Consider the following 13114-nt stretch of genomic DNA (forward strand, 5'->3'; position numbering starts at 1 on the left):
TACTCACATCACGACCAGGTGCTCCAGGAACACCAGGTGATCCAGGACGACCAACAGCTCCCTATGGGACAAGACATACAGTAAATTACATTCTATGTAATGAGACATACGTACAATACAACACAAGACATGACACACTATGACACACACTATGACATACATATGAAGATACACTTACGGGTAGTCCAGCATTTCCTGGTGGTCCAGGGGGTCCATCTATGCCCTGGGGACATACATGATCACATGATACAGGTGTCACAATATAGTAACACTCACATCAAGTCCTTTCTTTCCAGCTGCTCCAGGCAGACCAGGGGGTCCCTTAAAGCCCTTAGGGCCATCTTTTCCAGGGATTCCTGGAGTACCTGCTTTGCCAGGAGGACCCTACAAGGAAGTTAGACATTATTTGAAAGAGTGAAGAGAAGTGGCACCTTTGGTCCAGGTGATCCTTGTATACCGGCTGGTCCTTCTGGTCCGGTGTCTCCCTATAAGTGATGTCAACACAGGATGATATACAATATGAAGGCGTGTTACTTCTCCGCCATCAGCTCCAATGTGTCCGGGGTCACCTTGGTGACCTTTGTCTCCATCCTCTCCAGGGTGACCTTTACCTCCATCTTCACCTTTCTTGCCTGGGGAACCCTGAAGGAAAGTGTGATACAGCACTACAATATATTACACTACAATAACTTACTGGCAGTCCAGGGGAACCAGCAGGACCAGGGTCGCCAGTTGCTCCCTATATACATAACTATGGTAACAGCGGTGATATTACTATGGTGACACACGTACAGATGCTCCCATAGGACCCTGAGGACCAGGGTTACCAGGTGCTCCAACATCTCCCTGTGATCCAGCATCACCAGGAGCGCCAATGTCTCCATCTGCACCCTTTAGGAGAGGTGGGGCTACAACAATTGTGCTAATTGGCTAAAAGACTTACATCAACTCCTTTCTTGCCAGGGAAGCCATCAGCACCATTATTTCCAGGTGTTCCCTATGAGGGAACAGTTATTACAGGAAAATGACAGATGATACACTCACCTTATCACCGGTAGCACCAGTATTACCTGGGGGGCCTTGTGGACCCTGTACACATCATATAATACACAATGTGATATTACTGGGGAATTACCCTTGGTCCTCTTAGTCCATCTGATCCTGGGGCTCCAACTTCACCTGGTGCACCCTGCAAAAGTGCAGTATAGCCACACCCATCATTAGCACACCCATTAGCTTACATTAGCACCACTATCTCCAGGTTGTCCAATTGGTCCTACTGGACCAGGCTTGCCTGGGACACCTTGACTGCCTTGGGGACCTTTGTCACCAGCTGCTCCCTAGTGAGACCACACAATTACTACCAGACCATGTGTTTGTGTCACTAACAGGTGCTCCAGCTGGACCAGTGGCTCCTTGGAAACCAGGTCTACCTTGTGGGCCTGCACTGCCGGGGTCACCTTGCATGCCTTTAGCACCACGAGCTCCCTAGAATAACAAATTGACCACAGGTCTTGTGTGGCTGCTACAACACTCACTGTTTCTCCCTTATCTCCAGTTGGTCCTTTGAATCCAGCTGGGCCGGCTCTACCCTACAGGTGAGGAACCAATACTTCATCACTTTGAAAAGTACTTAGATGTGTAATGTGCACATGTTGCTGGCTTTAAATAAAATTCCTAGGATGATGATTATGTAGTGGTAGGATAACATTTCTGGATAAGTAAAAATACAGTTTGGCAATTTAAGTATTGAAAAGTGACAACCTACACTGTAATAGCCCAGTATGCCACACACATCATAGAGCAGGTAAGTTTGCTGGGAGGGAATTGGTGAATTTGCTGTAATAGGATTAAAAGTTTGGACTGATATTGGATAAAGGTTTTAGTATGACAAAAACACCACTCATTTGTCAGCTCCTGTACCACAAATGTTATAGTTCCAGTTGTGTATATAACAAAGTTGTATGGTGTGTACGCAACAAACACACTATACTACTAGCGCTAACATCACAACTACAAACTAAGCACATCACACAACCCCATACACTATACACCACTATAATTCTACTACTACTACTACTACAATCAAAACTACAGACTGCACACAAATACACTACACTACACAAACAATCTTTTATGCTATAAAATTATTCAAGCTAAAAAACCACACCATGTTATGTACATACGCTACTAAAAATTATGCTTGTACCAGCTATGTTACAGCTGCACAACTACTGTGTACAATCTACAACACATTATACCTACACTACCCCACACTACACTACACTACCCCACACTACACTACACTACCCCACACTACACTACACTACCCCACACTACACTACACTACACCACACTACACTACACCACACTACACTACACTACCCCACACTACACTACACTACACCACACTACACTACACTACCCCACACTACACTACACTACATCACACTACACTACACTACATCACACTACACTACACTACACTACACTATACTACTACACTACACTACTACACTACTACACTACACTACACCACACTACACTATACTACTACACTACTAAACTACTACACTACACCACACTACACTACACTATACTACTACACTACTACACTACACTACACTATACTACTACACTACTACACTACACCACACTACACTACACTATACTACTACACTACTACACTACACCACACTACACTACACTATACTGCTACACTACTACACTACACTACACTACACTACACCACACTACACTACACTATACTACTACACTACTACACTACACTACTACACTATACTACTACACTACTACACTACACCACACTACACTATACTACTACACTACACTACACTACACTATACTACTACACTACTACACTACACTACACTACACTATACTACTACACTACTACACTACACTATACTACTACACTACTACACTACACTACACTACACTATACTACTACACTACTACACTACACTACACTACACTACACCACACTACACTACACTATACTACTACACTACTACACTACACCACACTACACTACACTATACTGCTACACTACACTACACTACACTACACCACACTACACTACACTATACTACTACACTACACTACACTACACTACACCACACTACACTATACTACTACACTACTACACCACACTACACTACACTATACTACTACACTACTACACTACACTACACTACACTATACTACTACACTACACTACACTACACTACACCACACTACACTATACTACTACACTACTACACTACACTACACTACACTATACTACTACACTACACTATACTACTATACTACTATACTATACTACACTATACTACAGTAGACTTACAGGGTCACCAGGCTGTCCAGGGCCTCCAGCGGGTCCCTTAGGTCCAGCATTACCCACTTCACCAGGCTCTCCAGGAGGACCAGCTGGTCCTGCATTACCAGGTGTACCCTGAGGGCCCATTGCTCCCTTGTGTCCGGGATCACCAGGATGTCCAGCTGGCCCCTATGATGACGATGTCATTACTAGTCACATGATAACATCTCTTACTCTTTGTCCAGGGGGACCTGGAGGACCACTGCTACCAAGGTTACCCTTCATTCCTTTAACAGCTTTGATAATTGGGGGTGGTCCCTTAGGATCAAAGTATTCCACATCAATGCTCTATGACAACATTATCCAGTAATCAAAATGATGGAATAGATGGTCCTCACAGCTTTAGATCCTTTAGCTCCAGCAGGTCCGGCAGGGCCAGGTTGTCCAGGGTCTCCTTTAGCACCAGGCTCTCCATCCTTACCAGGAATACCATTTCTTCCATCAGATCCCTATATAATACTACTATGCTATACTGGTACAATACTACTAAATAATAATTACATCATCACCGGGAAATCCTGGTGGTCCTTTCTATAGGATGAGACATGAACTACTACAATATCATTAGTGTATACACTCACTGGTCCTGTAGGATCAGGTGCCATTTCTCCCTTTTTGCCCTTAGGGCCTTGCTACAAGTAACACAATAATACATTACAACTAGCTAACACCTATCTACTACATGATAACTTACTATAGCTGAGGCTACACTAACTACACATAACAACAGTACAATATTCCAGGCCTTCATGACTATGGTGGCCTAGCAGATAAGAGCTGCTATCTGAAAAACCACCAATTGCACTAGCTAACTGACAAGTGACTGGCAAACTGCGAGCCTCTATCAGCATATTAGCTAACCCTCACAATAGGATAAGTGGATAATAGGAAACCAACAATGTGCTACTGTGTACTCACCATGTTAGTTGATGGTTGTGTCTTTACAGTAGCAGCACCTGTGGAACGGTTGGGGAAAGAGAAGCCATAGGAGACACTAAGAGCATTGTACTAGTAGCGCACAGCTGATAGTCACAGCAATCAACATGTTTACATGTTAGTAACAACAATAATAATTTAGTTTGCAAACACAACATCACTCACTAATCACAATAGCATACAATGGTATTGTTACTACGTATGTATGGCCTCACTTGTCAATGTTGAAGTGAACAGCATGGACCTGTGACCATCTTCTCCAGTAGAACTTACACCAGCAACTGCCACTGTCATGCTAACACCAGATGGTAGGTCTGTCCATTTGAAGCTTGACTCTGACGTTGTGGTTACAGGTAGGGACTGTCCCCTAATCATTTGATATACAATGTACGCCTAAAGAACACAATGCAATCACATTTGGTGACATGGGAGAGATCACCTGGGCATTTTCCACAGGTTCCCATCGAAGAGAAATTGTTGATGATGTTTGATTAACAACAACCAGATTATTAGGGGCTGGTAGGGTACCACTAATCTGTACTGGCATACTCATGGTGAATGCTGAAATTTGATTAGCTGAACTATGCTGCTGTTGGTAGTAGGCTTGTACAGTAAAGTTGTACTGTGTATGAGGCTGTAGACCAGCTAGTGTACATGTGTCTCTAGTTGTGTACACCGTTGCGTTCACCAGTCTGGACTGTGTAAACGCTTGACACACATAACCCTAAGGGTGACAAACAATACAGGTCACATGATCTATAACAATGGGGAGTTACCTCTATCAGAGAACTAGTAGCAGGAGGAGAGAAGGTAAGGGTTACAGCAGTGAGGTTGACAGCAGCTACTCTTAACCTACTAGGAGGACTGATAGAGCTGGAATCAGTAGGAATGGATACTATATTACTAAACACACTCTGGCCTGATGGGTTAACAGAGATCACTCCATAATATAAACTAGAATTATTAATGACTGATAGAGGACTAGTGTAACTCAATCCAGCAGTGTCTACTAGTTCAACAATTGTCCCATCACTGGTCACCTCCATTATCCTGTAAGACTAACACCACCAGTAGAACAGGGAATAATAATATAATGACTTACTGTAGCTGATGTGACTGGATCCCATGAGAACATGATGTACTCACTGTTAATAACTGTTACACTAAACCTTGTAGGAGTGGTAGGAACACCTAACAAACGTGTATGTATAGATATTACCACAACACATTAACACTTACGAAATGATGTGACCAACTCCCTGGGAGTGGTGAACATGACATATGCAAATGGTGCTGTATGGTGTGCAGTGAATGGAACAATAAACACCCTATACTCTAGTGATGGAACAAGGGATGACAAGTGGAACAACAGGTTTTCATTGGCCAACACTCTCCCAACAGGTTTAGTAGCACCAGCAAAAGACAAGTACACCCTATAACCCTGAACAGGACGGTAGTGATGAAATATACAGAAGATCATTCCATATACCTCAATAGGGGAATGACTGAGAGGAGCATCCCATGCTAACAGAGCTGAGGTTGGTTGAACATGTAACACTCTGAAATTTAATGGAGAATAGATAGCACCAAGTAGTGTAGCAGAGAGTTGAGGGAAGGAGTGAGGTGGTGGACGGTACACCACTAACTCACTACTATTACTAACACTACTATCATCAGATATTGATACCACCTACACCATTACTATAATATGATAAGAATAATAATATGATGTTGTCATAACCTTCATAGTGACTACATCAGGGTATGATAAGCTGGTAATAGTGTAAGTGTTGATCCTTGTCTCTGTGTGTGCCTCCACCCCTCCATTCTGTCTGATGTGAACACGATAAGACTGTGGTGTGTTATTATGATAATAATCATTATCACACCTTTAACTCACGTGAGCTCCTATAACAGGCGGCCAAGTGATTGTAGCTGTTGTCATGGTTACTGACTCAATCACAACTTGCGGACTACTCAACACTGTTGGAAACTACATATTATCACATCATTGTATCATAGCAACTGACCTCTTTCATCAGGGGCAATGGTCACAATTATAGAGGTAAAATTTCCATCTTTACCACTGTCATGTGATGTTACTATGATAACATGTGATGTCCCAGGGGAGAGTCCCTCCAACATGATACTATTATTGGTGGTCATAGCAACTACATTGCCATCAATCGACACCTTGTAGCTCTGAATCACATGACCAGGATCACATGATCTCATTATATAACATGATGGCTACTTACTATGGTAGTAGGAGCAAGTACAGGTGGTAACCATGACAACACAGTTGTAGTTGATAGAGTGTTAAAGGCAGTCAATTGTTGAGGGGCAGTCAGAGTAGTAGGTGGAGATGACATCAACTGGGCTATGTTAACAAAGTTACTTGATGGCCCCTCTCCATGTTGATTTATAGGTCGGACATAAAATGATTGGCTAATATCAACCAATCTAATATCAACAATGTAACTCAATGCAGCTGTAGATGCTAACAGTTCACCACCACTGAGATAAATGTTGTAGAACTAGATGTGTATAACACAATGGTGACATGTTAAACAACTAGAATACAGTGGAGTCTCTTTACAATGGCCTTTTTGAGACTGGATTAGTTTTGCTCTTGGAACACCAAAATCCTGGTCTATAATTATGGAGTAGCGCTGAAACAAATATCAGTTTTTACTATCCGAATAGTTGTGAACAAAATGACCAATTATTCAATTATTCTTTAAGCATGAATAAATCATGATATCTTTGTTGAGCAGTAAGGGAAAGCCAGAGAGCTATTTCTATCTCATCACTCTGTTCACAATCTCAAGCTTCAAGGTTAGCTTTATTCATCTGATCACTACAGTGCTAACAAATATTCAAATAGTGTGTTAATAAATCAAATAATGTCATGTCAACCGAATAGTCGAATATCCGAATAATTGTTTCAGCACTACCATGGAGGTGAATTTGGTTGTGTGTGGAGATGTTACAGAACAAGTGTACACTATACAAACCTCAGTGTTCTTCACTGCCTTCCAGAACAGCATGAAATGATTAGGATACACTTGAGCCACACCCAACACTCCCACACCATCTTCAATCAACGCTATAATAAGGTATGACAGGTAATGCACAGTGGCATCAGAACTATATCAGTGTTGTCACTGATTACTCTGTAACCTTTACGAGAGTATACATCTATGATCATTAAATTTGTTGGAGCAAAATTATATTTTTTTACTCACACGTTGTCCAACAACACTAACAGATTGTGTTTTAAGCTGTACACTAAAATAATTTCAACCTAACCACATGGATTGGACCAATAACGGTACCTCAGAATGCTATTACCTGACAGACAAGTCACACAAGGTGAAATGTCAAATACGTAGTGTGAGAGCATTAAAACTTTCTGTGTATTTCAGTCCAGTAATTGACTGTTGGTACAGCTGTACAGCAGTATGCATGTACTCACCAGAGATGTTATTAACCATAGTAAGTTCAATTTTTTTGAGTTGTTGAACACTTGAATATCAGACCTGGAGAATTTGTGCTGTAGGTTAGATATTGACAGTGTCCTAAAATTTGAAGGTTTTCATTCTGAATGCAGTACTTCACGACTATTGCTGTGTATTTCACAACTATTGCTGTACTACTAACTGATTTGACAAAGAAGTGTGAGTCAGAGAGGGTGAGTCGTATGGTAGGGAATTTGATACGTAAGTTGAAAGAGGTGTAAGAACATTATAAAACCCTTATGTATTAGACACACCTTGTTGGCCATCAGGTTGTTGTGTAGTGATGTGGATAAGATGAGGAGGACTCTGTCCACCTGATATGGTGTTTGTAACTATTGTGATCATGTGATCCACATTAGGTGATAAGTGTCCAATAGCAAACATAGTAATGCTGGCAGGAACAGCATCCAATAGTTGAGAGTGTGATTCCCTTGTTGACATGAAAATACTGTATCCCTATAGGGATCATGTGATATCATGACTGGATCATGTGATCAGGTGATACCATTACAACAGACAACAGTGATAGTAGGTAGCTTGCAAAATGCAAATGAACAATTTGCACACATAAGCTGCAAACGTGATCATGTGAACGCTACTTGCAATGTTTAATGTGCTGAATAACTAGCTCAGTATACCTCTGGCATTGTCTAACAATCTAAGGTGGTCAGTAATTTGGTTACGTTACTACAGGAGTTTGGTTGTAAAGAATAGCTCACGTGAGCAACAATCGCGTGTCCAAATTGTTCAATTGGATTTGCAAGCAATCTGAAATCAACTGCAAATACTTCACAATGATCTAGTATAGTGTTAGTAATACTTATCAATGTTTAATATATTCAAATATTGTACAAGTTCCCTAATATTGATTTTCACCCTAACCCCAAGGTGAAGCTGAGGACAATGGTGATAACTGAATCAGATACTCATGTTGGCTAAATAATTCACTTATATAACAAAGCATCTTAAGTAGTACAAACACACACTACAAAATAGACTCAGCTGGTACACAGGTTCATTTGCATTAAGGATGCTTTTCTTGGCCTCATTATGATAACACATCTTCAGTAACTTGTACTTTTCCGGGCTTGCCTTTTTACAGTCAAGCTGTTTTTGGAGAGTAATTTTATCTCTACCCCTACTACTAAGGGTATTAGTGTCCCCTACTACTAGGGGTATTAGTGTCCCCTACTACTAGGGGTATTAGTGTCCCCTACTACTAAGGGTATTAGTGTCCCCTACTACTAGGGTATTAGTGTCCCCTACTACTAGGGTATTAGTGTCCCCTACTACTAGGGGTATTAGTATCCCCTACTACTAGTGGTATTAGTATCCCCTACTACTAGTGGTATTAGTGTCCCCTACTACTAAGGGTATTAGTGTCCCCTACTACTAGGGGTATTAGTGTCCCCTACTACTAGGGGTATTAGTGTCCCCTACTACTAGGGGTATTAGTGTCCCCTACTACTAAGGGTATTAGTGTCCCCTACTACTAGGGTATTAGTGTCCCCTACTACTAGGGGTATTAGTGTCCCCTACTACTAGGGGTATTAGTGTCCCCTACTACTAGGGGTATTAGTATCCCCTACTACTAGTGGTATTAGTGTCCCCTACTACTAGTGGTATTAGTGTCCCCTACTACTAGGGGTATTAGTGTCCCCTACTACTAGGGGTATTAGTATCCCCTACTACTAGGGGTATTAGTGTCCCCTACTACTAGGGGTATTAGTGTCCCCTACTACTAGGGGTATTAGTGTCCCCTACTACTAGGGGTATTAGTGTCCCCTACTACTAGGGGTATTAGTGTCCCCTACTACTAGGGGTATTAGTGTCCCAGGGAAACTCTCAGGGAACCACTGACACAGGTCAGGCTATGCACGTGATTAAACCTTCCTGCCACCAGCCACATTGAAAATATAAAATGTAGCAGTTAGCCACTGTAAAAATGCTTAACACTTTATCTTGGAACAATTTACTAATTCCATATTAGGTTGTACTGTAGTTTGGGCCCATCCACCAAACCTTTAATACGTAGTTGGTATAGCTATCACACTTGACATACTAACCTGTAAATCATCTGGTAATATTGCTGGTTGTCTCCACTTTAGTATATACCCCCCATTGGCTGGATCTGTTACTATGACAACATCTCGTGGGAGATAATCCGGAGATAACAGAGAAAATATTTGAGGGTGTGCGGTCACTTCCAACATGTTTGACAATATTCCACTGTCGCCATTATTATCAGTGGCTGCTACGGCAACAAGTATAGGGTTGGGTCCATTCAGAGAGAGGGATATAGTAGTGGAAGGCACTTCAGACAATAATCGAGCTCCTTCTCCGAGTACTATTTGATAGAGCCTGTATGACTGGAATGTGACATATTCATAATACTGCCTCAGGGCAGTACAAACATTAGATGATGTTACACAACAATGTTGTTTACCTCAGCACCAGCTACTGGTGACCATGACAACTGAACTAGACCAGTAGAAGATGATGTAGTAACTCGCAAATGTTCAGGAAAGGGGAGTGGTCCTGTGTCTTCATCACCTGATGGCTTAAATGTAACAGTTACCATGACAACACAATCACCTACCTCTAACTGCTGCCACAGTCACCAAAGTGATGATGCAAAGCCATAAAAATATGCAATACCTATTAAGAGAATAACATATATAGTGGCACTACATATATTACACTACACACACACACACACACACACACACACACACACACACACACACACACACACACAAACACACAAATAACCTGTCCATTTCACACATACACACTAAACTGGTTTACTAGCGGAGACCACCACATGTTATAGTAGCTAGTGATGTGTGCATATTCATAGAGACCAGCATACAACAGAAGTCTTACTAGAAGACTGCATTAACTAATTAGAACCGCCCATTATTCTGTTTACACCCACTCACTTTACACGAAGCCTTATAAGAGTAGTAGGTTGTGGCTAATAGCTCCATGTTTACTGTTGGGGGTGGGGCTTACAAGAACTGGTAAGTGGGAGGGGCTAGTTGTTAGCTAGTGCCAATAATGTGAAAATGTTCAGTTTGGCTTGAACATTGCAACACATTGCCATGGACAAGTATTAACACAAACATGATTGTAACCTGGAGAACACTTGAAATAGACAACAACATTGACATGGAGTACAAGTGAAGGACAAGACATGGTTAATGATACTAGTTTAGTATGCAGGAGTGAATTGGGGATAGTGGAATTAGTTAAATACAAATTAGTAATGCTATAGACTTCACCCATTTACAAATACGCTGCCATTGACAGATTAACCATTCCATCATAGAAGCAAACAGCCTTACAGCTAGGTTAGTAATTTATTAGCTACAGCTGGTATACACAACTCTGTAGCTAGGACCATACAAGCACATGCAAAATATTCAGACAATTTTTTTTGCAGTTTTGTGGTCATGTGATGCCTTGTACATAGCAAAGTACTACTGGGCAAAAGGCAGCAATTTACAAATACAGCTTGTTATGAGTAACTTCATGCTTATCTACAAGAGCTCAACTTAGCTAGGACATAATAAAATAACGAAAAAAAGGCAAATTGTATTCAAATGATCATGTTGTGAGGTACACTGCCTACAGTACATCGGTCAGTTTCCTACTGTATCACTGCAGTAGTAAACATGTATCACTGCAGTAGTAAACATGTATCACTGCAGTAGTAAACATGTATCACTGCAGTAGTAAACATGTATCACTGCAGTAGTAAACATGTATCACTGCAGTAGTAAACATGTATCACTGCAGTAGTAAACACGTATCACTGCAGTAGTAAACATGTATCACTGCAGTAGTAAACATGTATCACTGCAGTAGTAAACATGTATCACTGCAGTAGTAAACATGTATCACTGCAGTAGTAAACATGTATCACTGCAGTAGTAAACACGTATCACTACAGTAGTAAACACGTATCACTGCAGTAGTAAACACGTATCACTGCAGTAGTAAACATGTATCACTGCAGTAGTAAACATGTATCACTGCAGTAGTAAACACGTATCACTACAGTAGTAAACATGTATCACTACAGTAGTAAACATGTATCACTGCAGTAGTAAACACGTATCACTGCAGTAGTAAACACGTATCACTGCAGTAGTAAACACGTATCACTGCAGTAGTAAACACGTATCACTGCAGTAGTAAACACGTATCACTGCAGTAGTAAACATGTATCACTGCAGTAGTAAACACGTATCACTACAGTAGTAAACACGTATCACTACAGTAGTAAACACGTATCACTACAGTAGTAAACATGTATCACTACAGTAGTAAACATGTATCACTGCAGTAGTAAACACGTATCACTGCAGTAGTAAACACGTATCACTGCAGTAGTAAACATGTATCACTGCAGTAGTAAACACGTATCACTGCAGTAGTAAACACATATAATTGGTGAATGAGCAAACTAAAATATGCTAAATCTTTGTCCAATACAAATCTGTATTTTTCACCAATTTTTTCTCGCTAAAAATCCTATTACAGAAAATTTGCCATCAAAGTTTTCTCCAGCCAAATTATCCTGCTATGTGATCTAACAATGGGATAACATTCCGAGGGGGATCGATTTGTAAAAGTTGATTTTTCAGATTGTGGACCCTATTGCACAGCACCATGAAATAGGAGGCACCATTGTTGCCTTCACAGAAATATCAATTTTAGTAGCAAAATTTATTTTCAAAATTTTGCGCTCACACGAAGGACCATATAAAACTTACTACTCAGCTAGTTGATATCCACTAGAGTTGTTGTAGTTAACAACTACACACAGTATAACGAGCAATAAAATTGCTGGATGCCCTGCACAGGATTAGAAAAAAAAAAACGACAAAGAAATACGAATTTTTGATTTCAAACTGCCCTATCATCCAGGGCAAGAGAAGTCAACTCTTCTGTAATCAATCATTGACTATAGCTATGGTAAAGATGTCCCTGAACGTTTGGTACCAGTAGTTGTCAATTATTAGTTGGTCCACAGCTTCCATGTGTTGTTATAAGCTCAGTACCACTGGAGGCAGAAAATTTGACTTAACCTCTCATGTTCCACAGCAGCTTCAAATTTTTACTGGATCACCCTACATCATGTTGCAAAATATCCCAAAACAACCAAAAAGCACAAAATCTTTCATTTTCAATTTGTGCTGGGTGGAGCTCGCTGCTGGTATATTGCATGATATGAAATCACAGAAACACC

The 13114-nt window shown here is 40.9% G+C and overlaps 1 protein-coding gene across 1 annotated transcript in view; it reads right to left on the reverse strand.

Annotated features, from left to right (window-relative positions):
- Nucleotides 1–13114, reverse strand: part of LOC136265343 (collagen alpha-2(I) chain-like) — a 32140-nt gene that overhangs the window by 4572 nt on the left and 14454 nt on the right. The window contains exons 2-35 of the mRNA XM_066060140.1: nt 10457–10515; nt 10304–10410; nt 9924–10226; nt 8112–8313; nt 7354–7445; nt 6595–6873; nt 6367–6538; nt 6237–6319; nt 6078–6188; nt 5826–6026; nt 5576–5777; nt 5439–5527; nt 5113–5394; nt 4776–5060; nt 4552–4729; nt 4319–4356; nt 3982–4032; nt 3902–3931; nt 3739–3849; nt 3575–3688; nt 3368–3529; nt 1539–1592; nt 1390–1488; nt 1242–1340; nt 1136–1189; nt 1045–1089; nt 944–997; nt 793–891; nt 695–739; nt 535–642; nt 432–485; nt 277–384; nt 179–223; nt 8–61 (exon numbers count right to left, since the gene is read on the reverse strand). Coding sequence (XP_065916212.1) covers nt 8–61; nt 179–223; nt 277–384; nt 432–485; nt 535–642; nt 695–739; nt 793–891; nt 944–997; nt 1045–1089; nt 1136–1189; nt 1242–1340; nt 1390–1488; nt 1539–1592; nt 3368–3529; nt 3575–3688; nt 3739–3849; nt 3902–3931; nt 3982–4032; nt 4319–4356; nt 4552–4729; nt 4776–5060; nt 5113–5394; nt 5439–5527; nt 5576–5777; nt 5826–6026; nt 6078–6188; nt 6237–6319; nt 6367–6538; nt 6595–6873; nt 7354–7445; nt 8112–8313; nt 9924–10226; nt 10304–10410; nt 10457–10515 — 4069 coding nt within the window. The remainder of the gene's footprint in view (nt 1–7; nt 62–178; nt 224–276; nt 385–431; nt 486–534; nt 643–694; nt 740–792; nt 892–943; nt 998–1044; nt 1090–1135; nt 1190–1241; nt 1341–1389; nt 1489–1538; nt 1593–3367; nt 3530–3574; nt 3689–3738; nt 3850–3901; nt 3932–3981; nt 4033–4318; nt 4357–4551; nt 4730–4775; nt 5061–5112; nt 5395–5438; nt 5528–5575; nt 5778–5825; nt 6027–6077; nt 6189–6236; nt 6320–6366; nt 6539–6594; nt 6874–7353; nt 7446–8111; nt 8314–9923; nt 10227–10303; nt 10411–10456; nt 10516–13114) is intronic.

This window comes from Dysidea avara, chromosome 9 (genome assembly GCF_963678975.1).
Source record: "Dysidea avara chromosome 9, odDysAvar1.4, whole genome shotgun sequence".
NCBI classification, from domain to species: domain Eukaryota; kingdom Metazoa; phylum Porifera; class Demospongiae; order Dictyoceratida; family Dysideidae; genus Dysidea; species Dysidea avara.